The sequence below is a fragment of the Leopardus geoffroyi genome, chromosome E2 (assembly GCF_018350155.1).
Source record: "Leopardus geoffroyi isolate Oge1 chromosome E2, O.geoffroyi_Oge1_pat1.0, whole genome shotgun sequence".
Taxonomy (NCBI): domain Eukaryota; kingdom Metazoa; phylum Chordata; class Mammalia; order Carnivora; family Felidae; genus Leopardus; species Leopardus geoffroyi.
The window spans coordinates 26,439,022-26,466,414 of NC_059335.1; the positions used below are offsets into that span (position 1 = coordinate 26,439,022).

The 27,393-nt window shown below is 41.6% G+C and overlaps 1 protein-coding gene across 5 annotated transcripts in view; it reads right to left on the bottom strand.

Annotated features, from left to right (window-relative positions):
- ABCC12 (ATP binding cassette subfamily C member 12) overlaps positions 1-27,393 on the bottom strand; it is an 89,602-nt gene that overhangs the window by 53,641 nt on the left and 8,568 nt on the right. For 3 of the 5 annotated variants that reach the window (XM_045442652.1, XM_045442651.1, XM_045442655.1), the window contains exons 2-9: positions 23,774-23,942; positions 13,332-13,487; positions 9,225-9,372; positions 8,702-8,935; positions 7,268-7,441; positions 6,665-6,812; positions 3,319-3,467; positions 802-909 (exon numbers count right to left, since the gene is read on the bottom strand). In XM_045442652.1, the coding sequence (XP_045298608.1) occupies positions 802-909; positions 3,319-3,467; positions 6,665-6,812; positions 7,268-7,441; positions 8,702-8,935; positions 9,225-9,372; positions 13,332-13,487; positions 23,774-23,892 (1,236 nt within the window). In that variant the 5' untranslated portion in view covers positions 23,893-23,942. The remainder of the gene's footprint in view (positions 1-801; positions 910-3,318; positions 3,468-6,664; positions 6,813-7,267; positions 7,442-8,701; positions 8,936-9,224; positions 9,373-13,331; positions 13,488-23,773; positions 23,943-27,393) is intronic. The other 2 variants (XM_045442653.1, XM_045442654.1) reach the window with 2 other exon arrangements.

The following is a 27,393-nucleotide window of genomic DNA, read 5'->3' on the forward strand; positions in this document are numbered from 1 at the left end:
TGATTAGTTGAATGTGATTAGTAAGGAATACAAGCATCTCTGATGCCTAAGGTGACTTCCAGAATGCTGGCCTGAGTGAATAAAATCATTCAATTAATTCACACATGTCTAAACATGCTGTTCTCTTCTCTGCAACACCCTCCTCCTTTTCCTTCCCTTGCCTGAACTTCAAAACCATTTTATGCCTTCTTGCATGTTACATATCCTTACTGTGTATAGCAATGACTGGGATACCTGGTCCTACATGAGACTGGAGGCTCTTGAGAGTAAAAACTCTCTCTTCCTTTTATTTGCATTTCCTACAATACCTTAAATATAGGAAGCACACAGTACATCTCTGATGAATGACTGACTGACTGAATGAATGAATGAATGAATAAAGCAACTGAGTGCATAAATGTGGTGCCCCACTACCCTCTTCATCATTACCATCACCACATGCATCATAGGGCAAACCAGGTAGGTAAAAGGGTGGGGAATAGCTCAGTGCAAACTCAACCCTACTCCTGGAACAACTTAAGATTTATGACTTGGAAAAAGAGTAGGGGATCAGGAACATCATCTCCATGCATGGAGACTCTGTTTCATTTTTAATCAAAGGGCAGACCACCTTATAAAGTTTTGCTTGTACCCTCCTTGATGTACATTTATTGATCCAACTCTGAATGCAGGGCCTTATCCCAATGTTCTCCAAACCAATGACCCAGCCCTCCAATGGGTTGACACAGCTTTCCCATATCTGAGAATTTTCCCACCCAAAAACAAGATCTCTCTTCCCTACTCACCCAGCATTAGTTATACCTTCATTCTCCTCAGAGAGACATTGGCTTCGGCCATTGCTTTGACCGAGAAAGGCAAGATTGCAATTGAAAACTTCATTACATTAAACATGGCAATCACACTAAATGCCTGAAGAACAAAAGAGAGGTAGAAGGTTTAGGATGAGGTGTTGCCTTGGCTCTGAACCATTCTATCCATGGGAATTATAATTGCTGAGATGAGAAACGGTGACATAATTGGAATTCTGACTGGACCATTCATTTCATGACTCCCAAATCATGGTCTAGCAAAGTAAGGATAGCAACATCTTAATCTATTTTGCTTTGGAATTTCATCAAAACGGTGGAAGATCTATACCCTTGCCTCTGTAAGTCCAGAGAATATAACGTGATAATGTCTGAGTAAGGTCTCTAACTGAATGTCTAGAATTTTCCATCCACGTCCTTACTTGGCCTAGACTTTTCACTCAAAACCCCATGGATTGTCCTAAATTCTCCTCTTTCCCCAGTTGCTTCAGGGTCCTCTGACCCTTCAGAGCTAGAGCCTCCTTTTCCATACCATATTTAGCCCCAGGAATGAAGGAAGAAATTTCTTGGAAGGACCTGCTTGGCCCATGCTAGCTACTGGAGAGTGACCTCTGACTCTCCCACCCTTGAAGTCTGGCCTCAACACCCTGCCTCCCCACACACTTGGGACAAGTGTAAAAATCTCTGTTCAACTGGTATTCCCAAAAACCATCTTCCCTATTCACTGGGGCCTTTCTCACTGAGTCCTGCCTGGTAGGTGGTTAACATCATACAGCCTCAATGAAGACAAGTGTCCTCGCTCCGTTGGTGCCCCAGGGGTACATGATCTCATCTCCCAGATTTCATCTTCTCATCTGTCTGACTTGTAATTAGCAGCTTCTCCCTAACCACCCATTTAAGAAATTAATAACGCAACTTCCATCAACAAACAGAGTGATCCTGCCTGCTGCTGAATGGGCCCCATGGACAGAGCCCTGGGCTTCAACTAATCCTCATTAGTTCTGTAAGGGGACAATGAATAATGCTCCCTTCATCACATCTGGTCCCAAATCCATCCCCAAAGAGAACTCAGCTCCCCCAAGTCCCAGAGTACTATCTTGGCTCAGAAAACCCAGGCCTTGGTCGACAGAACACTCAGGTTGCCTGATGTGAGCCAGCACCTGGGGGCTGACTTCCTACTGATGTGGCCCTGACAGAGGAGGTGAGGGATTCTGAATTTGAAGAAGTATGAGCCTTGCATTCAGGGGAATCTTGTTCCTCTTCTAGGTTTCTTCTAAATCATCATTTTTGAAAATATTAACCATGTGCAATCAGTTTGGTTTTAAATTTTCTTCGGTGCATTCCTGAGGAAAGAATTGTTTCTGTTTGGGATCATAGAACAGAGTCACAATAATTGAGAAGCATTCTGTTGAGACTTTGGTATGTCATTGCCATTTATTCTGGCTTTGGGTTCATGACTGAATTCAAGTCCCAGAGTGTGTGACTAAACTCTGTGTAAAGAACCTGAAAAAATAAAAGCACCTCACAAAGAAAAACAGGGCAGTAACAAGACTGACAGCCTCACAACAGATGCTCTAGCAAAAGCATTTGCCTTCTCAAACATCCCCCTTCCCCTCAAGATCCATGATTTTTGGTGCAACTATTGCTCTGTGAGCACACTTGCTTATTTCATTCTCTCTGGGTTTTGTTCTTTTTTCGTCTTGTTTTTATTGACTTTCATCCATTCACTTACCCTTCAGACACTGGATTTAATATCTCAGCTGTTTGTTTATTTCAGCCAGGGGCTGTTTCCCATCTAGCCCAGTTTCTTTACCTTTGAATGCACAGGCCCCCTTATAAAAAACCTGAGTATCTCACATTTATCCTAACTCTCCCTCTGAGGCTTTCAGCCCAAATTATCCTGGGCTGGGTGAGCATCAGGCTAATAAGAACAACAAACACTTACATGGCATTTACAATGTACCAGGCGCTGTTCCACGTGCCTTACATAAAAGAGCTCCTTCAGTCCTCACAACCACAGGGACTATTATAACCCCATTTACAGATAATAAAACCAAGTGAGAGAGGTTGAATGAATTGCCCTCTGTCATAGTAACAGAGTTGGGATTTAAACAAGGAGGATTCTGACCCTAACACCACACTATGTCTCCCAGTACCTATGACTGCTCCCACCCAGAAAACTCCCACAAAGTTTCCTTATTGTAATATGTATGAATAATTATGAATAAAATAGCCCAGTGATCATTTGATTTCAGTTTTGTTTTCCAAATGTAAAACTGTGTTCCAATATTAACTACTGCCTCTGCACTCAGACTGGATGAGAGTTACCGTTAGGCTCTCCTGGGCTCCTTGTCAGTCCAAGCACTTGTTTTTAAAAGTCATGGTAGAATTCTGGCCCTTCTGTGATTGAGTACTCTGATGCCAGTGCTGGGCAAAGGTGAGGAGGAGCTTCCCAGCTGGCACTGTCCAGTGTTGGAATGTGAAGGAGGCCAGCTCTAGAGATGGTTCTTACCACCGGGGCGGTGAGCCTGCGTCTCAAGAGGATGTGGCAGGTGAATGTCAATACAATGGCTATGGTAGATGCAATGGAGGCCAGGGCTGAGTTTCCACTTTGAACAAATCCAGATTTTTCCAGTAATTTCCTTTCCCTCTTCCTTATATCTGTAAATAGAAAATGGTCCATGATGGACTTATTTTGCAGCACTAAGAAATGCATCTATCCTTGGGGCACCTGGGTGGTTCAGTCAGTTAAGCATCCGACTCTTGATTTGGGCTCAAAACATGATCTCACAGTTTGTGGGCTTGAGTCCTATGTCAAACTCTGCTGACAGTGTGGAGCCTACTTGGGATTCTCTCTCTCCTTCTCTCTTTGCCCCTCCCCACTAGTGCTATCTCTTTCTCTTCTCCTTCTCTCTTCTCTCTCTCTCTCTCTCAAATAAATAAATAAACATTAAAAAAGAAGGAGAAGAAATGTATTTACCTTTGCCTGATCCTCCTGCAAGTGAGTATTAAGGACTCTGGTAGTGAAGTTTAAATTAGAGTAAGCACAGAAAGCTCTGGGAACAAACTGGAAGCTTAGTGTCTGTCAGCTGCCATATTGGATGGTGTCTGAGGTCTCTTGCAATCCTGAATCTGTGTCAGGATTCATACACTTGGGTGCCTACAGATGCCAAGCAAGTAATGTAAATGAAGGGAGTGGACAGAGAGTAAGACCAGAAGGAGGGTGTGGAATGTGGAAAAATGGGGACCACATGCCTCAGTGAAAGGGGCAGCCACCTCTCAGTGCAGAGCATCCAGGGTCATCAGATCTTCAACTGTTCTAAAGTCTGGGATCTGGAATTTTGTGGGACACGTTTCCACGTTTTGTGGGACACGTTGGGAACTAATTGAAAGAAGTTTTAAATACAAAGCACATGTGCCAGCCTGAAGGCTGCCAGATTGGGGCTCCTGTCCTGTATCCCAGGAACATCTACAAAAGCCCAAGAGCATTTCTCCCTTTCATAAATCCAGTTGGGGTCCATGCCTCTGCACTGCTCACAAATTAAATTCAAGCCTCCTTCTCCTGGTGTTTAAAGTTCTTTACTCTAATTCCAGACTCTTCTGCAAAAACCCTTTCACACTAGCAACATGGCACCATTGCCATTCTTACTGAGTGCTCTTCTGAACATTGCACAGTGTTCTCATTGATCATGCTCATCACCATGTGAAAAAAGAGGCTATTATTATGCTCTCTGGCAGGACAGGAAAGTCATAGCAGGTTAAATAACTTGCCTTTTAAGTAGTCAAGGCAGAGTTGGAAACCAGTTCTACTGCAATCCAAAACTCTGGTGTCCATATGCCCTTTGCCTCTAGAATACGCAGACACCTCCTTTTCCCCAAGCACACCCTTGCATATCCTTCTCTAGGCCTTTGCTCCTACTGGGGGTCTTCCCCAGCTCTGTTTGTGTCTGAATCCTTGCTATTCTTCAAGGCCTTTCTAAAAAATGCCACTTCCACCATGACACTTTTCCTGATCTCTCCAACCTGATATGCTCACCCCTTCACCCCCTGGAGCTTCTCTCCATTTCTCTTATGGCCTTTTCCCGATTTTAACCTATAGTTAATCCATGTTCACTAATTCAACAAATTTTAACCTGATGTCTACTGTAGGACAGGTGCTGTGCTTGGTGTTGGAAAGTATAGGAGTAAACAGGGTTTTAGCTCTCTTTCAGTAGGGAGACAGACAATAAAGAAATAAAAAAATTCTATCATTACAAATTTGTTGGGTGATATGAAATAAATGAACAGGGTAAAGTGAATTAAAGGAACTGGTAGGGAATGAACTTGCTTAGGACTGTGGTCAAGAAGGCATCTTTGATCAGTGACATCGAGAGAAGGCACAAAGTCAACATGGACATCCATCACGAGAGCATTTCAGGCAGAGGAAACGGTAACTGCAAAGATCATGAGGCATGAATGAAGATAGACAGGAGGTTCACAGGGTTCACACGAGTTATCAAGGGTTAGGATAAGATGTGATGAACTCATAGAGGTCATCAGGGGCCAGATCACATTGGATCTAATAGGCCATTTAAAGGAATTTGATTTAAATCAAAAGTCCTAAATTGGAATAATCTAAGTGTAATAAGAAGCCACTAAATATTTTTAGCAGGGAAGGGCAGGATCTGATTGACATTTTTAAAAGGTCACACCGGCTTCTGAGAACATAATGGATTTCAGGGGGAAGGAGAAAAGAAAGTGTTGCATCTAAAACTTCTTTCCATAGTCCAGAAGGGAGAGAATATTGGTTTGCACTAGAGTGACAGTGGAATGAAGAGAAGCAGACAGATTCCAGATATATTCTAAAGGTAGAGCCAACAAACTTATAGCTATTATTGAGCTTAGTTAGCTCAAACTCCCATCATCTTAAAAGCAGGGACTCTTTCTAATCCTTTTGTGCATCTCCCATGACCTTGTACATAGTAGGAAGTTCGTGAATATTTATTGAATTAAACTGACTCAGGTTAAATTGAGTCAAATTAAATTGAACGAAGTCAAATGGAATCAAATGGAATCAAATCATTGTACTAAAGTGAGTTTAATGTGTAAGGAAGTGTGTCTGGGTCTTCAAGGAAGTTCGCATAGGGCTGCCAGCATCCCAACCTGCGACACTTCCTTTGGCAAGCTCAGAAGCAAGTTTTCTAAAGCCACTCCTTAAAACACGGATATACAGCTTCAGGCCCAATTACATGCTGGTCTAAAAGTGTAATTGTAGATCCAGAGAGTCAATTGTAACAGTGGTTCAGATCATTAACCGGCCAACCACCTGAGTCTATGTCAGCAATTATGTAAATGTTCCTGCAATTAGATTTGCATTTATATTTGATTGAAATGGTTTTAATATCATCTTTTTTTAAAAAGCTATATATGTATCCTCTTATCTGTGGAAAGAATATCGAGTCAGGGGGTCATTCAATCATGATGAAGTTGCTGCAGGCAAGGAGCTATATATGTAAGTGTGAGTATATGTGTGTGTGTGTGTAGACATCTTCTAAGTTGAGGAAATAGCTTGAGGTAGCTCTTCCTCTCTTCATAATGTTTTAGTGTATTATTTTTGTAAAAGGTAACTGGTCAGTATCAGCATCCACATGTCTTTTTAAAGGCTAAACCATATGTCATTCACCTGCTACGTCCTTGGGCTCACCAGAACAGATGTCTGGGTATATTAAAATCTTTGTAATCCCTTAAAAAGCCTGAAAAGCAGCTTAGAGGGGCCCCACATCCCCTCTTCTGGAATTCCTGGCCCCCAGAATCTTAAGAACCCCTTAGAAGAGTACATTCTACAGGGTAAGTGGTTCTTCAAGACTTGCGCATCCTACCTTGAATGGTATTGGTAAACGATTTCTCCCAGGCATACATTTTAATCAGCTTGATGCAAGTCAGAAACTCATTCATTGTCTGAACTCGCTTGTCTGTCACTGAAATTGCTGATCTTCGAAAAGCTGAATTGAGCTTAGCCATAAACATCTGAAATCAAGGTACAAAGTGTTCAGAGAGAATTGCTGAGTTGCAGTTGGCCTAAAAATCCAGAGATTGGAGTATAAGTGCCAGGGAAAGTTCTAAGGGAAACTGGACTGAGATTCTCAGTCATCCTTGCCCTGAGTTGTGGTAGCTGATGTGGACCAGGGGACACCACTGGGGATCAGGCAAGTGATATAAACACAGGAATTGCTAGTATGCAAAGAGAGTGCTGGAGACTATGACAAACTGAAAGCCATACCTCCCTCCCCCAGCACATTCAAATTCAAGTTCTTAAAAAAAATACAATATGCCAACAAAAGAAAGCACATCTGTAGGCACAAAATGGGGACACAGGCTTCAGGTCCACACCCTGGATATAAAGTCTTCTATCCAATTGAGTGAGAACATGTGTGCACAATACAAGCATACAACAGTTTATAGTTACAAAGACCTGCCATTACCTGGATGGGGATGAATATGACGTACACAGATATCCCAATGAGAGCTGTGGGCCCCAGAATGAAAAAGGCATACACTGCACAAACAGCCATTAGGATCGGGATGGTGGCTGGCAAGGGACAAAAGAAGGCAGCTTCAAACAAGGAATAACTATCACTTGATAGTATATTGAGCACCTGGAAAGAAAGCACAAAGGTTCAGCTTTGGAAGTGTCACCCAAACATTTCCTCAACTGAAGGCTTTCAGAATGGTTGAGGGGTCTGAGTAGAGAAGAAAAACTGCCTTAAATGGAGAAGGGTGTTGCCAGGGGACCAACATGATAAGTTTTGTGGTTCCATTCTGATCTGATCTTGGAGAGGTTGATCTTTAGGACAGAGAGTCCCAGTGAAGAGTAATATTGCCCTCTGAAAACATACTGGAGAAATGGCTAGCTGCCTAACCTTTATCTATCTCTCCTTCTTCCTGCTTTATTCAGAGCAGTAGCATGCCCAGCTAAAAGACTACATTTTTCAGCCTCCTTTGTGGAAAGAATGTGGCCATGTGACTGTGTAACACATGTCAAACGGGAGTTTGGGAATTAATTCTTAAAGGGAAGCAATTCAACTTAGAAGACATATATCTTTGCTCTTCTCTCCCTCCTCTTACCAGCTATCTGAAACATGGTTGGGATGACTGGACCTCCAAAATCCATCCTGAACCATTATGAGAGCCATGTGCTAGGATAGTGACAAAGAAAGATAAGAAGATACAGAAGTCCCCATACCAGCCCTGAATTGGTCTGGTCCAGACTCCTTTTGAGAGTGAAATAAATTCATCTTGCTTAATCTACTGCTATTTTGGATTTTCTTGTTCTATGCAGCTGAGTTCATCATAAGATGCTTTAGACATACTGAAAGAGCAACTGTAAGAAAGAAGCAAGTCCCTTACCTCATGCCACCTGGGATTCCCTTGACTAAGAAAATTTTATTGTGTAAATGCTAAGAATCTTAACACTAAGATTCAAGGGCTTGAGAATATATAAGTTCTGAAGTCCAGTAAGTGTAGTCTTTATTATGACTTTGGCACCCTAAATACTATACAATCAGAATTATTGGATCCATTGTTCATTCATTTTCTTTAAATGCCTGTGATGTGTTCCTTACTGCCTCAGTGTCCTCACTAACAATCAAAGGGATTGGATAAGGTCATCCCAAAACCCTACCTCAACTCGAACAGGGAAGAATTTCCAAATTCTCCAGCTTGAATGGAGCCCTCCCTTCATTGAATTCCTCTCATGTTTTGAGTCTTCCTCACTTCACTTAGCAGGGATATGGGATATAATGGGCAGGACATTGGAAAAATAGAAGGAAGTCATATGCATTATCCAGGAAGTACATCTCATTCAGAGTCAGGATTTAGGATTTCGTTTTCTAAAATTAAACTCAGGACCAGCTTACCTCTCCAACAGAGATGTGTGCCAGCGTCTTGAAGGACACCAGGTTTTCAAAAACCAGGGTGGAGATGGCCACCTTCAACCGGATTGCTGTGCGGTAATTTATGGCCCAGGCAAGGGCCCAAAAGAGCACTTTGGTAAACTCAGTAGCAAAAAGGGCTATGCACAGGCCAATGCCAACCCAGACATTCCTAGAAATGCTCTCAGTCTGTTGGAGGATTTGGTGAATGAGAACCGTCTGTAAAATAGCACAATGGAGAGAGGAGAGGGCCGCTGGAGGTTGAGGTTGGTATAGGAAGCCTCAGATAATGTCAGCAAACTGATTTTATGAGGCAAACTTTTTAATTAATTTCAGTGGTTGCTGCTGTGCTTGACAAGGATTAGCTTTATGAAAATTTTCCCCCAAGGAGCTCAAAGATAATGACAATGTACTAAACCCACCAGCTCGTAGAGAAAGTAGCTAATGACATTCTTTGTCAGTCTGGGGACCTGTTTGACAAGGCAGAAGAAGGGCCACCCTCACTCACCGGCCCTATGGCTGCCATGATAATGCACAGGATGTTGGCCACAATATCCATCAAAACACGCGTCCTTTGGAATTTCCAGACCACTCGGCCCAGGGAGGCTTTCTCAGGACCCACCCTTTCCACCTCTTCATCCCAAAGGATTCGAAATCTGTGATGAAAGAACAGGAAGAAGGAAAGGGACTTACATTTCCACTTGTTGTTTGAAGCTACTTCGATGGACAAACCTCGCAAAGGTGCTCAGCACAACCCTCATCCCTGGCAGTGGTGGCTCCACACAAGCAACAGTGACTCTCCTTTCTTCTTTTCCAGGGCATATGGGATACAGGAGGGGCAGGTGGCAAAGCCTTGGCACAAGCACAGGCTGGTATCTAACACTTGGGCATTTTCCAGGCCTTCATTTCCTGCTCCTAGTGCCCATCTCTGGCACAACACCAGTTCTGATAAAAGAAAGAAGAAAGAAAGAAAGAAAGAAAGAAAGAAAGAAAGAAAGAAAGAAAGAAAGAAGCACAGAGGAAGGACAAGAATAATCTTCCCTAGGACAGGGAGGAGTTTGTCCATCTCAGAGATCTGAAAGAAGGGCAATGAGACAGGAGTGTGCTGAAGGAGAAGGACTGACATGATACTGGGAGGCGAGGCAGAACCAAACCCCGTGGGACCGGTAGTTCTGAGAAAGGAGTTTAGGTTTCTTTTCAAGAGAAAAGGAAGGCTTTGCAGGTTTTTAAGCCCTAGTGATAAGATATTTTACACATCTAAAAGATCATTCTGGTAGCTGTGAGACTAGTGGATTATAGGGAGGAACAAAGGATAAAGCAGAGGACCACAGCAGGAGACTGTGACATCCCGGGAGAAGTGGCCTGGATTTAAGAAAAGTGGATTTTGGGAAAGATGAACAGAGACAACATAATGCACTGATGAACTAGATGTGGAAGAAAAGGGAAGGAGGATTAAGGATCCCAACTTTCTGACTTGATCAACTGTGTGAATGGAGTTTGTTGAGAAGAGGAAAAGAGGAAGAAGAGAAGAGCATCATCAGGTTGGGGCCCTGGATCAAGAACACAGCTTTAGACTGTAATCATCAAGACAGTATGGTACTGGCACAAGAACAGACACTCAGATCAATAGAACAGAATAGAGAACCCAGAAATGGACCCACAAACGTATGGCCAACTAATCTTTGACAAAGCAAAAAATATCCAATGGAATAAACACAATCTCTTCAGCAAGTGGTGCTGGGAAAACTGAACAGCGACATGCAGAAGAACAAACCTGGACCACTTTCTTACACCATACACAGAAAAATAAACTCAAATGGATGAAAGACCTCAATGTAAGACAGGAAGCCATCAAAATTCTCGAGGAGAAAGCAGGCTAAAACCTCTTCGATCTTGGCCGCAGCAACTTCTTACTCAACACATCTCTGGAGGCAAGGGAAACAAAAGCAAAAATGAACTATTGGGACCTCATCAAAATAAAAAGCTTCCACAGGGAAGGAAACAATCAGCAAAACTAAAAGGCAACTGACAGAATGGGAGAAGATATTTGCAAATGACATATCAGATAAAGGGTTAGTATCCAAAATCTATAAAGAACTTGCCAAACTCAACACCCAAAAAAACAAATAATCCAGTGAAGAAATGGGCAAAAGACACGAATAGACACTTCTCCAAAGAAGACATCCAGATGGCCAACCGACACATGAAAAAATGCTCCACATCACTCATCATCAGGGTGATGAGATACCACCTTACACCTATCAGAATGGCTAACATTAACAACTCAGGCAACAACAGATGTTGGCGAGGATGCAGAGAAAGAGGATCTCTTTTGCATTGCTGGTGGGAATGCAAGCTGGTGTAGCCATTCTGGAAAACAGTATGGAGTGTTCCTCAAAAAGTTAAAAATAGAACTACCCTATGACCCAGCAATTGCACTACTAGGTATTTATCCAAGGGATACAGGTGTGCTGTTTCGAAGGGGCACATGCACCCCAATGTTTATAGCAGCACTATCAACAATAGCCAAAGTATGGAAAGAGCCCAAATGTCCATCGATGGATTAATGGATAAAGAAGATGTGGTGCATATATACAATGGAGCATTACTCAGCAATCAAAAAGAATGAAACCTTGCCATTTGCAACTACGTAAACAGAACTAGAGGGTATTATGCTAAGCAAAATTAGTCAGACAAGAGAAAGACTTCACTCATATGAGGACTTTAAGACACAGAACAGATGAACATAAGGGAAGGGAAGCAAAAATAATATAAAAACAGGGAGGGGGACAAAACATAAGAGACCCTTAAATATGGAGAACAAGCTGAGGGTTATTGGGGGGGGGAGATGGGAGGGGCGATGGGCTAAATGGGTAAGAGCATTAAGAAATCTACTCCTGAAATCATTGTTGCACTATATGCTAACGAATTTGGATGTAAATTAAAAAACAAAATTAAAAAAAATAAAAATAAATTTTAAAAAAGAACACAGCTTTAGATATAAGATGCTTGTGAGTCATCCAAGTGCAGCTGTCCAATTGGATGCAGGGCATATGAATTCAGAGTCTGGAAGAGATGCATGGATTGAAGTAGCCTGTTGTTAAGGTTGCATATGGTGTTGTCTTTGAAGTGGGTAAGTTCACCTAGGAACAGGCATAGAATGGAAGAGAAGAGGATCCAAATTGATGCTGAGTAGATGGAAGGAAACATTAAAAACAGACAGGAAGTACTGGCCAGAGAAATAGAAGGAAAATCCAATACTACACAGGCACTGGGCCAGTCCAGCCCCTTCTCTCTGAGCTCACTAGCAACTTGCTCTGGAGTGTAGATTTTGGGAAACTTCCATTGAATTAAATGTATACAGCACACAGATGAGGGAAAGCACAATTGTAGAAACAATTGCAAGACCATGATTAAAGCTCCTATCCCTTTGAGCACACACTTCAGGCAATGCCTTGCACTTTACCCCATGTGGCCAAAGATGAGAAGACTCCCAGAAGAAACAAGTGCAGAAGAAGGCTTTGAGAATTTTTCCATTAAGACATTATGATTCATAGCAACATTAAAGGTCAATGCAGATGGTAGAAAGAATTAATGTCTTTATACTTATGCTGACATAGAAAAGTGTTTGTAAATGCTTACTAAAAACAGCAAAACTGTTAAATATTATATAGTGTGCTTCACTGTGTTTAAAGAAAAAACCCATGACATGTAAGTAGGGGGAATAAGAAGAGGTACTTATCAGCAGATCAGCGCACAGAGTGTGCTTAATCAGAGTAGAAAAAATTTTGGATGCATCGAAACCAACATTTAACAATGCTGACCTCTGGGGAGCAGAGTTGGAGGATGGTGGGGATACTCCCACTTCTTAAATGTTTGTTGCTTTAACATTTTTAGAATGAATATTAATTAGGTAGAATCAATGAAAGTTACATTTTTTGCAAGTCAAAACTGTCAAATATTGGTGGCTTCATTTGGTTCAACCTAAACATATTTTGCAACATAAAAGCTCAACAATGATTTTTTAATGTTTATTTATTTTTGAGATAGAGAGAGACAGAGCATGAGCAGGGGAGGAGCAAAGAGTGAAGGAGACAGAATCCAAAGCAGGCTCCAGGCTACAATGTCAGCACAGAGCCTGATGTAGGGCTTGAACTCACAAACTGTGAGATCATGACCTGAGCTGAAGTTGGACGCTCAACTGACTGAGCCACGCAAGTGCCCCAAAATCCCAAAAATGATTTTTAAAGCAAAATGCAATGCCTAGAGCTGCCTGCAGCAGCAGCCCAGGTGGGTCTGGCCAGCCTAGTGTGAAGTGAAATTCTGGTCACCCTCATCCTGATGTAGTGCTCCTACAATTCACCAACAACCCAGCCAGCATGGTCCTGAGCTTCAGGCTGTAGCTCTCAATCAATCCTTCTTACACACCAAATCTCCCCAATTCTTGCCTCCCCAAATAAGTTGAGTCAGCCCAATCCTGCTTTACAGAGCAGCCACTGAGGAGGCCACCAGTGACCTGGAGGTGTCCATTTCCACACCCAGGAAATGGGTGCACACAAAGAGCTCTTCATAGGGTGAGCTCCCCTCCTGAGGTAACCCAAGTGAATCCTCGTACCTTTTAGCATTGGTGTCTGATGAGTCATATGGTGACATCGGGGGCAGGGTGTCCGCAGTCAGTGTATGCTTATAGCCCCTAACCATCACTGGTGTAAGCCAGGAAAATGTAGCGAAGGAGAGCAGTCCTGCATCATCCACAGGGTTGGGTGCCAGCCTAAGACAAATGAGATACTCTGCATTCCAGGGCATAGTTGCCATTTTCCTGAGTCCCTGACTTGAGTTCTTAACTATAGTAATAACCACAGCCACACTTAGAATCCATGATTACTACCCATTATCCCTTTGAGCAGTGGTTTATACTGGAACCAGCTCATAGCACCTTGTGAGAGTTGACTGTAAGACTTCCAGGAGTTTTGCAAGTTAGTTGCTAAACACAGCCAATATTAAAAATCACATAATTTTAAATAAATTATCTTAAGGACAAAGGTAATAACTATTTGAAACTCATAATTTCCTAATTATTTTACTAGATTTTACTAGTATCTATGCTGTTTAGATCATGTAAATCTATTTTATCTGTATGGTAGAAATACCATATAACAGTGTGATACTGCACATCCCTTCCCAACTTTGCATTCAGCGGCATCACATTGGCTTGAAATTGCCAATGGTAGGAGTATTCACACCATAAAAATCAATAAATGCTACAAACCCAGGGAATTTTTTTAGTGAGCCAGTGTTGAACATTTACCAATTTTCAAGCCTCATGACCATGAGAAAGAGGGTACCTGATCCATTTGTCATGAGGAAATTAAGGCCTATAAGCTGATTATCAAAAGTCAGGTGCATGTCTTGTGCTCTCAGGAAGATGGGGAAGGTGCAGAGCAGGACCTGCCACCATGTCGGGGGGAGGCTACCTAAACAGACAAATGCTGGAGGCAAATTCTGGATTTATTGTGATGATGGAATGAATTAATACATTTAAAATGTTATGGATACATAAATATTAGCTAGTAGGTAAAAGAGGATGGGAGAGAGGAAAGAGAGGAGGAGAAAAAAGAAATGGAAAGGAACAGGAGGAAAAAGAGAGCAAAGAAAAAGAAAGAGAAGGAGGAGAAAGAACAAACACTAGAGGAAAATAGAAGAAAAGAAAGAAGAGGAAGAGGAAATAAAGGAGGAAAAAACTCATGTTTGCCCTTGAGAAGTTAGCCATCTAAGACAGAACAAAGTCAGAGACATAGAGTAATATCTACTGGTTACTGAATGTTTAGTATATTCTGGACCCTGCAACAGCTTTATATTTGTAGCAGATGCTGTCAGGATGTCCTGGGTCACAGCCTCTTGTCACATGTACCCCTGATCTCAGCTATAGGGGACAGTGTCATGTAAGCTAAGGCTCAAGCTGACAGTGTCCCATCTCAAATGCAAGCTGTGTCTCATTTCACCACCTGTTTCAGTGCCTTCTCAGAAGCATAAGTGCAGCTCAAAATTGCAGGGGGTTGATGCCCCCAGGGACAAATCTTAACTAATGGAGTATAGGAACCCCTGGATAAATGCACTCCCTCATCCTTTGGGTGGAAAATTGTGCACTTTCTCAGGAGGATGTAGTAGAATCCAGTCCCCATTCCTACAGCAGTGACATTGATGACACTGTTGTCATTCCCTGCCTCACTTCCCTCCTGCTCCCATGATCACCTCCTAAATGAGCTACCTGCATCCAAATTCTTGACTCAGGCTCTGCTTTTGGAGAACCCAAGCTAAGATATTATTAACAAGGTAATATGTACCCAGCATGTAGTTAAATTTCCTAAAATATGGCTTTTATGATAGTCTTGCATTACCTTGTATAATTTTACAACAAATAAGTGGGAGTGCAGATGGTTAGTATAATGATCCCATTTCATAGACAAGAACATCATGGCATAAAGAAGTTAAAGTGCTTGGAGGAGAGGAGACAAGATGGCAGAACAGCTGGAAGTTTTTTGTGCATCTTGCATCCATGAAATACAGCCAAACCAACACTAAACCTCCTGCACACCTAGAAAACTGATCTGAAGATTAACACAACAGTCTGCACAACCTGAACCACAGAATTCAGTAGGTACTCACGCAGAGAGGTAAACTAGGGGAGAGAGAAGCTGTGGAGGGCAGGGAGCCACTTTTGCATGCAGAGAGAGGATGGAGATGGGGGAGAGTACAGGAAAAGCAACCCCCCCCCAAAGCAGCTGGAAAGAAAGTGAAAAAGTGTAAACACCCGCAGGGACTGAACCAAAAAGGGAGAAAGGAGAAAGGAGAGGGTTTAAATTCCATTAAGACTCTATAAACAGGGGGAGCACAGAGTCTGAAACTCCACAGCTCAATATCTGGCAGTGCTCTGGTGGGAAGGGTGAATCTCCAGGAGTCCAGAGGTCTTAGGGCCACATGGGGATAGTTGGTTCCCCTTCTGAGAGGACACCTGGTAGAGGCTGTGTGGGTCCCCCAAAGGCAAGGTCCCAGTGAACCTGGGAGAACAACCACATTTGCTGGTGCTGGAACAAGGTCGTTAAGGGTGAAGGCTGGTGCCAGATGTGTGTTGTGATTTTCCATAATCCCTGAAACGCTGCTGCTAAACTATCTTGCGAACTTTTTCTGGGGCAGTCTGGCATCTGTCCGCAGTCTCTGGGCATCAGCAGCAGCACGGTCCCTCAAACATTCCTGGGTGTGGCCGGCACCTGGCCATTGCTCGGTGAGACCCTTCCACAGAGGGGCAGAACGGGTCAAATCTGCAGTCCCTCAGAAGTAAGGGATCTGGAAAAACAGCCACATCTGAGACAAAACTCAGGAGGGAGGTGCTGCCTGGGGCTTGGTCACAGACTGTGTAAAAGCAGGGAGTGGATGGAAGCCAAAGACAAAGGACAGGTGCATGATTGCTGATTGGGGAGAACAGAGTTCTGATACTAGAGACTGGGTAGCTGGGTGATGCCATTTTCACCACTCCCGTGCATGTGCATACACACCTACAAGCGCCACAACAATCCACCCCAGTAAGCTAAATAGCACCGTCTGGTGGAGAACGGAGCCGTTACACCAAGCCCCGCCCAACTGGGCCAACGTTGCTCTTCAGGAACACAAGTCTCTCCACGTGCTTAGTTTATGGACTATAAAGCACTTCATAGTTTGACTTCTAGGGGAAAATGAAGTAATTTCAGTCATATTTCAGTTTGTTCACTGATACATCTATTCAATTTTCTTTCTTTTTTTTTCCTTTTTTCTCTTTTTTTTGTCTCTTTTCTTTTTCTTGAATACAGAAAGAGGAAAAAACTCATTTTTATTTTCAATTTTTATTAAAAATACTTTTCAACTTTTTTACTATATTTTTACTTTTGTGTGATTTTTTTCAAATTCTATTTTACTTCCATCATTTCATTTTAGTCTACTTCCGTGTATTCATTTTTTTCAGATTTTGAAATGATTTCCTTTTTGTTCTTTCTTTCCCCTTTTTTCTCTAATCTATCAAGCCACTTTGAACACTCAGACCAAAACACACCTAGGATCTAGCATCATTTATTCGATTTGTGTGTGTGTGTGAATTTGTTTATTTGTTTTTAATTTTTTTAATTTTAATGTTTTTTTAATTTTAATTTTTTACCTCATTAATTCCTTTTCTCCCTTCGAAATGATGAAATGAAGGTATTCACCCCAAAAGAAAGAGCACAAAGAAATGACACCCAGGGACTTAACCAACACAGATACAAGCAAGATGTCTGAACCAGAATTTAGAATCATGATAATAAGAATACTAGCTGGAGTCAGAAATAGATTAGAATCCCTTTCTGCAGAGATAAAAGAAGTAAAAAATAGCCAGAATGAAATTAAAAATGTTATAACTGAGCTACAATCTCGAATGGATGTCATGATCTCAAGGATGGATGAGGCAGAACAGAGAATCAGCGATATATGAGACAAACTTATGGAGAATAATAAAGCAGGAAAAAAGAGAGAGATTAAGGCAAGAGCAAGATTTAAGAATTAGAGAAATCAGTGACTCATTAAAAAGGAACATCAGAATCATAGGGGCCCCAGAAGAAGAAGAGAGAGAAGCAGGGGTAGAAGGGTTGTGTGAGCAAATCATGGCAGAAAATTTTCCTAACCTGGGAAAAGACACAGACATCAAAATCCAGGAAGCACAGAGGACTCCCATTAGATTCAACAAAAGCCGACCATCAACAAGCCATAGCATAGTCAAATTCACAAAATACTCAGGCAAGGAGAGAAACATGAAAGCATCAAGGGACAAAAAGTCCTTTACCTACAAGAGAGCACAGATCAGGTTTGCAGCAGACCTACCCACAGAAACCTGGCAGGCCAGAAAGGAGTGGCAGGATATATTCAATGTGCTGACTCAGAAAAATATGCAGCCAAGAATTCTTTATCCAGCAAGGCTGTCATTCAAAATAGAAGGAGAGATAAAGTTTCCCAGACAAACAAAAATTAAAGGAGTTTGTGACCACTTAACCAGCACTGCAAGAAATTTTAAGGGGGACTCTCTGAAGGGAGAAAAGATGAAAAAAAATACAACAAATAAATAAAGACCAAAAGCAACAAAGACTAGCAAGGACCAGAGAACACCACCAGAAACTCCAACTCTACAAGAAACATAATGGCAATAAATTCATATCTTTCAGTACTCACTCTAAATGTCAATGGACTAAATGCTCCAAGCAAAAGGCATAGGGTAACAGAATGGATAAGAAAACAAGATCCATCTATATGCTGTTTACAAGAGACCCACTTTAGACCTAAGGACACCTTCAGATTGAAAGTAAGGAGATGGAGAACCATCTATCATGCTAATGGTAAACAAAAGAAAGCCAGAGTAACCATACTTATATCAGACAATCTAGACATTAAAATAAAGACTGCATCAAGAGATGAAGAAGGGCATTATATCATAATTAAGGGGTCTATCCACCAAGAAGACCTAACAGCTGTAAATATTTATGCACCAAATGTGAAAGCACCCAAATATATAAATCAATTAATCACAAACATAAAGAAACTCATTGATAGTAACACCATAATAGTAGAGGACTTCAACACCCCACTCACAGCAATGGACAGATCATCTAATCAAAAAATCAACAAGGAAACAATGGCTTTGAGTGGCACACTGGACCAGATGGATTTAACAGATACATTCAGAACATTTCATCCTAAAGCAGCAGAATATACATTCTTCTCCAGTGCACATGGAACATTCTTCAGAATAGACCACATACTGGGACATAAATCAGCCCTCAACAAGTACAAAAAGATCGAGATCATACCATGCATATTTTCAGACCACAATGCTATGAAACACGAAATCAACCACAAGAAAAAATTTAGAAAGATAACAAATACTTGGAGACTAAAGAACATCCTACTCAAGAATGAATGGGCTAACCAAGAAGTTAAAGAGGAAATTAAAAAGTACATGGAAGTCAATGAAAATGATAACACCACAAGCCAAAACCTCTGGGATGCAGCAAAGGCAGTCATAAGAGGAAAGTATATAGCAATCCAGGCCTTCCTAAAGAAGGAAGAAAGGTCTCAGATACACAACCTAACCTTATGCCTTAAAGAGCTGGAAACAGCAGCAAATAAAACCCAAAACCAGAAAAAGACACAAAATAATAAAGGTTAGAGCAGAAATTTATGCTATCGAAACAAAAAAAAACCAGTAAAACAGATCAATGAAACCAGAAGCTTGTTCTTTGAAAGAATTAACAAAATTGATAAACTACTAGCCAGTTTGATCAAAAAGAAAAAGAAAAGGACCCAAATAAATAAAATTAAGCATGAAACACGAGAGATCACAACCAACACAGCAGAAATAAAAACAATAATAAGAGAATATTATGAACAATTATACACCAATAAAATGGGCAATCTGGAAGAAATGGACAAATTCCTAGAAACATATACACTACTAAAACTGAAACAGGAAGAAATAGAAATTTTGAACAGTCCCATAACCAGTAAAGAAATCGAATTAGTAATAAAAAATCTCCCCCAAGGGGCGCCTGGGTGGCGCAGTCGGTTAAGCGTCCGACTTCAGCCAGGTCATGATCTCGCGGTCCGTGAGTTCGAGCCCCACGTCAGGCTCTGGGCTGATGGCTCAGAGCCTGGAGCCTGTTTCCGATTCTGTGTCTCCCTCTCTCTCTGCCCCTCCCCCGTTCATACTCTGTCTCTCTCTGTCCCAAAAATAAATAAACGTTGAAAAAAAAATTATTAAAAAAAAAATCTCCCCCAAAACAAGTTCAGGGCCAGATGGCTTTCCAGGGGAATTCTACCAAACATTTAAGGAAGAGTTAATGCCTATTCTCTTGAAGCTGTTCCTAAAATAGAAATGGGGGGGCGCCTGGGTGGCGCAGTCGGTTAAGCGTCCGACTTCAGCCAGGTCACGATCTCGCGGTCCGTGAGTTCGAGCCCCGCGTCGGGCTCTGGGCTGATGGCTCGGAGCCTGGAGCCTGTTTCCGATTCTGTGTCTCCCTCTCTCTCTGACCCTCCCCCGTTCATGCTCTGTCTCTCTCTGTCTCAAAAATAAATAAACGTTAAAAAAAAAAAATTAAAAAAAAAAATAAATAAAAATAAAATAGAAATGGAAGGAAACTTCCAAACTTTCTATGAAGCTAGCATTACCTTGATTCCAAAACCAGACAGAGACCCCACTAAAAGGGAGAACTATAGACCAATTTCCCTGATGAACATGGATGCAAAAATCCTCAACAAGATATTAGCCAACCAGATCCAACATTACATTAAAAAAATTATTCACCACGACCAAGTGGGATTTATACCTGGGATGCAGGGCTTGTTCAATATCCACAAAACAACCAATGTGATTCATCACATCAATAAAAGAAAGGACAAGAACCATATGATCCTCTCAATAGATGCAGAGAAAGCATTTGACAAAATATAACATCCTTTCTTGATAAAAACCCTCAAGAATGTAGGGATAGAAGGAACACACTTCAAGATCATAAAAGCCATATATGAAAGACCCACCGCTAATATCATCCTCAAAGGGGAAAAACTGACAGCTTTCCCCTTAAGGTCAGGAAAAGACGGAGATGTCCACTCTCACCACTGTTATTCAACATAGTATTGGAAGTCTTAGTCTCTGCAATCAGTCAACACAAAGAAATAAAAGGGATCCAGATCGGCCAGGAGGGGGTCAAACTTTCACTCTTCATAGATGACATGATAATCTACATAGAAAACCCAAAAGATTCCACCAAAAAACTGCAAGAACTGATTCATGAATTCAGCAAGGTGGCAGGATATAAAATCAATGCACAGAAATCAGTTGCATTCCTATACACCAACAAAGAAGCAACAGAAAGAAAAATCAAGGAATCAATCCCATTTACAATGGCACCAAAAACCATAAAATACCTAGGAATAAATCTAACCAAAGAGATGAAAAATGTGTACACCGAAAACTATACAAGATTATGAAAGAAATTGAAGAAGACACACAAAAATGGAAAAAGAGTCCATGTTCCTGGAAAGGAAGAGAAAATATTGTTAAAATGTTGATACTACCCAAAGAAATCTACATATTCAATGCAATCCCTATCAAAATAACACCAGCCTTCTTCACGGAGCTGGAACAAATAATCCTAAAATTTGTATGGAACCAGAAAAGACCCTGAATAGCCAAAGCAATCTTGAAAAAGAAAACCAAAGCAGGAGGCTTCACAATCCCGGACTTCAAGCTATACTACAAAGCTGTAATCATCAAGACAGTATGGTACTGGCACAAGAACAGACACTCAGATCAATAGAACAGAATAGAGAACCCAGAAATGGACCCACAAACGTATGGCCAACTAATCTTTGACAAAGCAAAAAATATCCAATGGAATAAACACAATCTCTTCAGCAAGTGGTGCTGGGAAAACTGAACAGCGACATGCAGAAGAACAAACCTGGACCACTTTCTTACACCATACACAGAAAAATAAACTCAAATGGATGAAAGACCTCAATGTAAGACAGGAAGCCATCAAAATTCTCGAGGAGAAAGCAGGCTAAAACCTCTTCGATCTTGGCCGCAGCAACTTCTTACTCAACACATCTCTGGAGGCAAGGGAAACAAAAGCAAAAATGAACTATTGGGACCTCATCAAAATAAAAAGCTTCCACAGGGAAGGAAACAATCAGCAAAACTAAAAGGCAACTGACAGAATGGGAGAAGATATTTGCAAATGACATATCAGATAAAGGGTTAGTATCCAAAATCTATAAAGAACTTGCCAAACTCAACACCCAAAAAAACAAATAATCCAGTGAAGAAATGGGCAAAAGACACGAATAGACACTTCTCCAAAGAAGACATCCAGATGGCCAACCGACACATGAAAAAATGCTCCACATCACTCATCATCAGGGTGATGAGATACCACCTTACACCTATCAGAATGGCTAACATTAACAACTCAGGCAACAACAGATGTTGGCGAGGATGCAGAGAAAGAGGATCTCTTTTGCATTGCTGGTGGGAATGCAAGCTGGTGTAGCCATTCTGGAAAACAGTATGGAGTGTTCCTCAAAAAGTTAAAAATAGAACTACCCTATGACCCAGCAATTGCACTACTAGGTATTTATCCAAGGGATACAGGTGTGCTGTTTCGAAGGGGCACATGCACCCCAATGTTTATAGCAGCACTATCAACAATAGCCAAAGTATGGAAAGAGCCCAAATGTCCATCGATGGATTAATGGATAAAGAAGATGTGGTGCATATATACAATGGAGCATTACTCAGCAATCAAAAAGAATGAAACCTTGCCATTTGCAACTACGTAAACAGAACTAGAGGGTATTATGTTAAGCAAAATTAGTCAGACAAGAGAAAGACTTCACTCATATGAGGACTTTAAGACACAGAATAGATGAACATAAGGGAAGGGAAGCAAAAATAATATAAAAACAGGGAGGGGGACAAAACATAAGAGACTCTTAAATATGGAGAACAGAGGGTTGCTGGAGGGGATGTGGGAGGGGGGATGGGCTAAATGGGTAGGGGACATTAGGGAATCTACTCCTGAAATCATTGTTGCACTATATGCTAACTAATTTGGATGCAAATTAAAAAATAAAATTTAAAAAAAAGTTAAAGTGCTCATCCAAACTCTTACAGTGGTACAGCATGAATTCAAACCCACTGCTTGCTAACTCCAAGGTCCTATCACTCTCTTAAGCAGCAGCCCACATTGCCTGTTCACAAAGCAATTATAAACTTAACCAGAACAGTGGGTAGTTAGCACTTTCCTGCCTGGGACTAATTATGGTAACCTATTCCCTCAGCTTTCAACATTTACCTCTCCTTTTAGATGGCTCTAGGTGATTCCTTGGTCCAGAGATTCTAGGAGAGAGCAGTGCCGTGTCACCTCACTATAGAGATGCCACTTGGCCTTCTACTGTTCAGAGGACAGGACACAGGGCCCTTTCTATGTAGAAGAGGCAGCATTTAAAATATTATGATTAATATAATAGCATATCATATCATATAATGTTATAGTTATGAGTGTGAGCTTAAAAGTCAGCCTGCATATGTTACTATCCTGCAGTTCACAATGGACCCAATTCTCTCTCCATCTGTATAACAGCCCCTTGTAATGTGAACTTGCAGCTGCTTCCACCAGTAAGTTTAGTCTATTTATCCACACCTTGAATCTGAGCTGACTTGTGACTTAATTTGGCCAATAGAATGCTATGAAAAAAATGGTATGCCAATTCTGAGCCTGAGTCCCAAGAAATGCTATACTTTTCAACTCATCCTTTTGGCAGGCTACTGTACTATTAAGTGATCAAGCCCAGGCTACCCTGCTGGGGGTTGATAGGCCATGTGACCCACTTGCCCCAATTGCCCCATTGTCAGCCAACTGACCCTGTGAAGCACAGCCACCCTGCTGTTCAGGATATTTATAAGTAAATTTAATCAAAACAAGATGAATCACCCAGCCAAGCTCAGCCTAGGTTGCTGGCCCGCCCATAAAATTGTAAGCTAATTAAATGGCAATTGTTTTAGACTTTTAAGTGTTAGCAGTCAGAAAGTTTGTGTGTTACAAAGAAAAAGCTAACTGATGAACTTTCTGCAAATTACTTAACTTCTCTGTGCCTCACTTTTTCACCCATCAGATAAAATAACAATACCTCCATGGTGGTTGTGAAGAGTGAAAGAGGCCATGTTTATAAAGTACTTGAACAGGTCCCAGCACATTGAAAGTTCTCCTTAAACATTGGCTATTGTCTCCCTCTCACCAAAGGACAAAAGGAGTAAAGAAGTAGTGGATGGATGGATGGATGGATGGATGGATGCATGGATGCATGGATGCGTGGATGCATGGATGGATAACAAAAGGACAAGCATATAGAGCAGCAGCATGGGGGAACAGGACCAGTGCCTACTCTCTTGATGGGCTAGAAACTACCCTTGCCCTCCCTCCAAACCTTCTCCTGGCTTACCTCGCATAGGGTCTCACTGGGATCATGGTCTTTAGGCTGGGATCATATCTTTCTATAAAGGATCTTCGCTGGCCTCGCCGATCCAGATCTGAGATAAAGTAGGGGCCTTCACCCACCATCCTGATGGAAGCCTGGAGCCCTGAGATGTTGGCCTAGGGACGCTTTCACTCTGCAACAGAGATGAGGAAGGTCACTGAGAAATGAGAACACTCTGGAATGGGACTAGGCAGTCCCTGTGCCACTCATACTCTACCCAGAAAAGCTTCTTTGCTCTAAACCCTCAGACTTATTTTCACCAGTTAGATTTCTATATTTATGGGGTAGATGAGGGTGGGAGGTATTAAGGTGTGGCCAGAAACCCTGCCACAACTCTCAACTCCACTCTGAGATTTCCTTATTAGCAAGGACATTCATAGCCTCTTCTTTCCCATTTTAGATTGACTGGGAGCAGAAAGCCTATTGTGGATTGTCTGTTGGGAGCCAGTCTGTGGCCAACACTGAATCCCAGACCAGCAAAAAAGCTCCAGGAAGGTGGGTTTGCTGTCACACAAATTTTGTTTCACACAAACTAAAGTTTGTCACACACACCTCTTTTTCTTCCTGCTTCTCTCAGATACCTAGGAACTTATGTAACCACATTGCCCCATACCCAAGGGCTAGAGACTTTCAATGAGATCACCCCTCAGGACCAGGCACATCTGGACAAGCCCACATTCCCCCCACTTCTGGAAGCACTGCCTCTAAAAAAACCCAACAATGTAGGTGGAGAGAACACCTTTTGGAGTGTCTGCCCAGGCCATAAACCAACCACCCCATTTACCAATCACCTAAACCTAATGGGTAGAGAACAATCCTGGAAGGTTTTCCTATTCCTAGTTTCAGTTCTTTCCTGAGACCCAGCTCTATTCTTTCCCTAGGGTTCCATAACTTCTCCCTCCCTATATGTTGAGGATGAATTCTCCCTTTTTACCCAAACTATCTTGAGTTGGTTTCTGTCACTTGCAACCAGAGGCCTCACTATTATATATACATAGGGGTCCTAGTCCCATGAATTTTCTCGGGAAGTTTTCATCGCTAGAAACATCAAATAAACCAATTCCCATCAAGGTTTTAATGGCTGATAAACCAATGACAAAGTTGGAAGTGTTCTTGGATTCAATCTTTTACAAACTTTTCATTGTATAAAAGAAGAAACAGAGGCCCAAAGAAGGGAAGGGACTTCCTCAAGAGTATATGTAGTAGTGACACTAGTATCATGGCTGAATAAGATATCCTTTGTTCGTGTCTCCCCTGCTCCTAACAACAATTTGGTGTCTATCTACAAGCAAAAGTGCCCTTCTGGGAGCTGTGGGATCCAGCACCATATGCCAAGAAACACAGGAGTCTTGCCCTGCCATGTATCAGATAATGGAAGTACAGACCTTGGTCTTGGCTGTGTACCCTGAAGTGGCCCCTGACCTGGCTCCAAACCCTCTTGGCCATGGTCCAGGAGCCCCTGGAAGATATCACTTGAGACAATCACTATTGACAAGACAACCTTTGGGGAAGTTCAGGTTCCCAGTGGAGAATCTCCAACATACTATCGGAGCAAATAGTTTGGATGAATTGGAGAGGGGAAGAGGAATAGTTTGACTTTATTCATATCACCCATCCCCAAGGCAGCACAGCTTAGAGCCAAAAGACATCTTTTCAGCCCATGATTTCTCTCACAGGGTAAAGTGAAAGCTGGCTTCCAAAGCTGGCATCCAGCTGTGCAGGATGCTGACAAAGAAGCCCATTTCTCTCTCACCCCATTCAGAGGACTGAATTTTGATCTACATGATAAGGGCAAGAAAAGGCTAGGAGAGAGGCAAGTAGGACTCTTGGAGGGAATTAAAGGAACATGAATCCTATTAACTGCATTAGAGACTAAATTAAGAAGCCTGATATGAGTTGCTGGGGATTCCTCACTCACACATGCCTCCAACTGGTTCACAGGCACCCTCAGCATTCTACATGCCTCACCTACACACACACCCATCCTGTGGCCAGGTCCCTGTGCATGCTGCCAATGGCAGCAGTGAAAGGAAGCTTTGACAGACAACTAGTGAGCATGCACAGAAAACCACACCAAATTTATGGGCTAGGGAGAGACCACAAACTTGCGCTTTTGGGAAAACAAAAGGGGAGGCTGTCAGCACCCAACCTGATGCTTTGCAAGATTGAAAGAAAGCATATAGGCTTAAGAATTCTGCCACAAGAAAGAGCAAGAAGATGGGTCAGGTGTACCCACAGAAGGTCTGAGAAAGCCCTAGATTCCCTAGCAAGGATCATGGAAGGTATTTATCTCCCAACGGCAGTAAGTAAAGATTGGAGGAGGTAATTGATATTTCAAATGTGAAAACAGCAATGCAAAACTTCAAGGAACATAAAAAATCACGGAAACATGACACCACCAAAGGACAACAATAATCTTTCAGTAACTGATCCCAAAGATATGTATATCTGCAATTAACCCAATAAAGAATTGACAACAGCTGTTTTAAGGAAATTCAATGAGTTATAAGAAAACACAGAAAAACAATTCAGATGAATCAGGAAAACAATACATGAACAAAATGGGAAGTTTAAAAAAAGAGAGGGAAATTATTTTTTTCATGTTTATTTTTGAAAGAGAGACAGACAGAGTGCAAGCTGGGGAGGGACAGAGAGAGAGGGAGACACAGAATCTGAAGCAGGCTCCAGGCTCCAAGCTGTCAGCACAGAGTCTGACATGGGGCTCAAACTCACAAACCCTGAGATCATGACCTGAGCCAAAGTCAGATGCTTAACTGACTGAGCCACCAAGTCACCCCAAAAAGAGACAGAAATTATTAAAAGAACCAAACAGAAATTATGAAAGTGAATACAGTAAATAAAATGAAAAGTGTAATAGAGAGTATCAACAACAGAAAGAATCTATAAGTTAGAAGACAAGAACTTTGAAATTTTCCAGTCAGAGGAGAACTAAGAAAGAAGAATTTAAAAAGAGTGAAGAAAGCTTATGTGATCTATGGAATACCATCGAAAGAAATAATTTCAAGTTGTTGGAGTTTCAGGAAAAAAAGAGGAAGAATGAGGCAGAAGACTTATTTAAAGAAATAATGGCTTAGAACTTCCCAAATCTAGGTAGAGATTTGAATAGCCAAGTTCATGAAGCTCATAGGTCACCAAAGAAACTCAAACTCAAAGAGATAATTTCTAACACACATTAGAATAAAATTTTCACAGATGAAACAGCAGCAAGAGAAAAGAAACTTCTAACTTACGAGGGAACCCCATGAAGGCTATTTGTGATTTCTCAGCAGAAACCTTACAGGCCAAGAGAGTGGGATGATGTATTCAAAGTTCCGGGGGAAAAAAAACAAAAACAAAAACAAAAAACTACCAACTAAGAATATTCTAACCAGCAAACTATCATTCAGAAATGAAAGTGAGATAACGACTTTCCCAGGCAAACAAAAGCTGAGGGAGTTTATCACCACTAGACCTGCCTTAACAAGAAATACTGAAATAAATTCTTCAAGCTGAAATTAAAGGACACTAATTAGTAACATTAAAATATGTAACACACTGACACTAATTAGTAACATGAAAATATG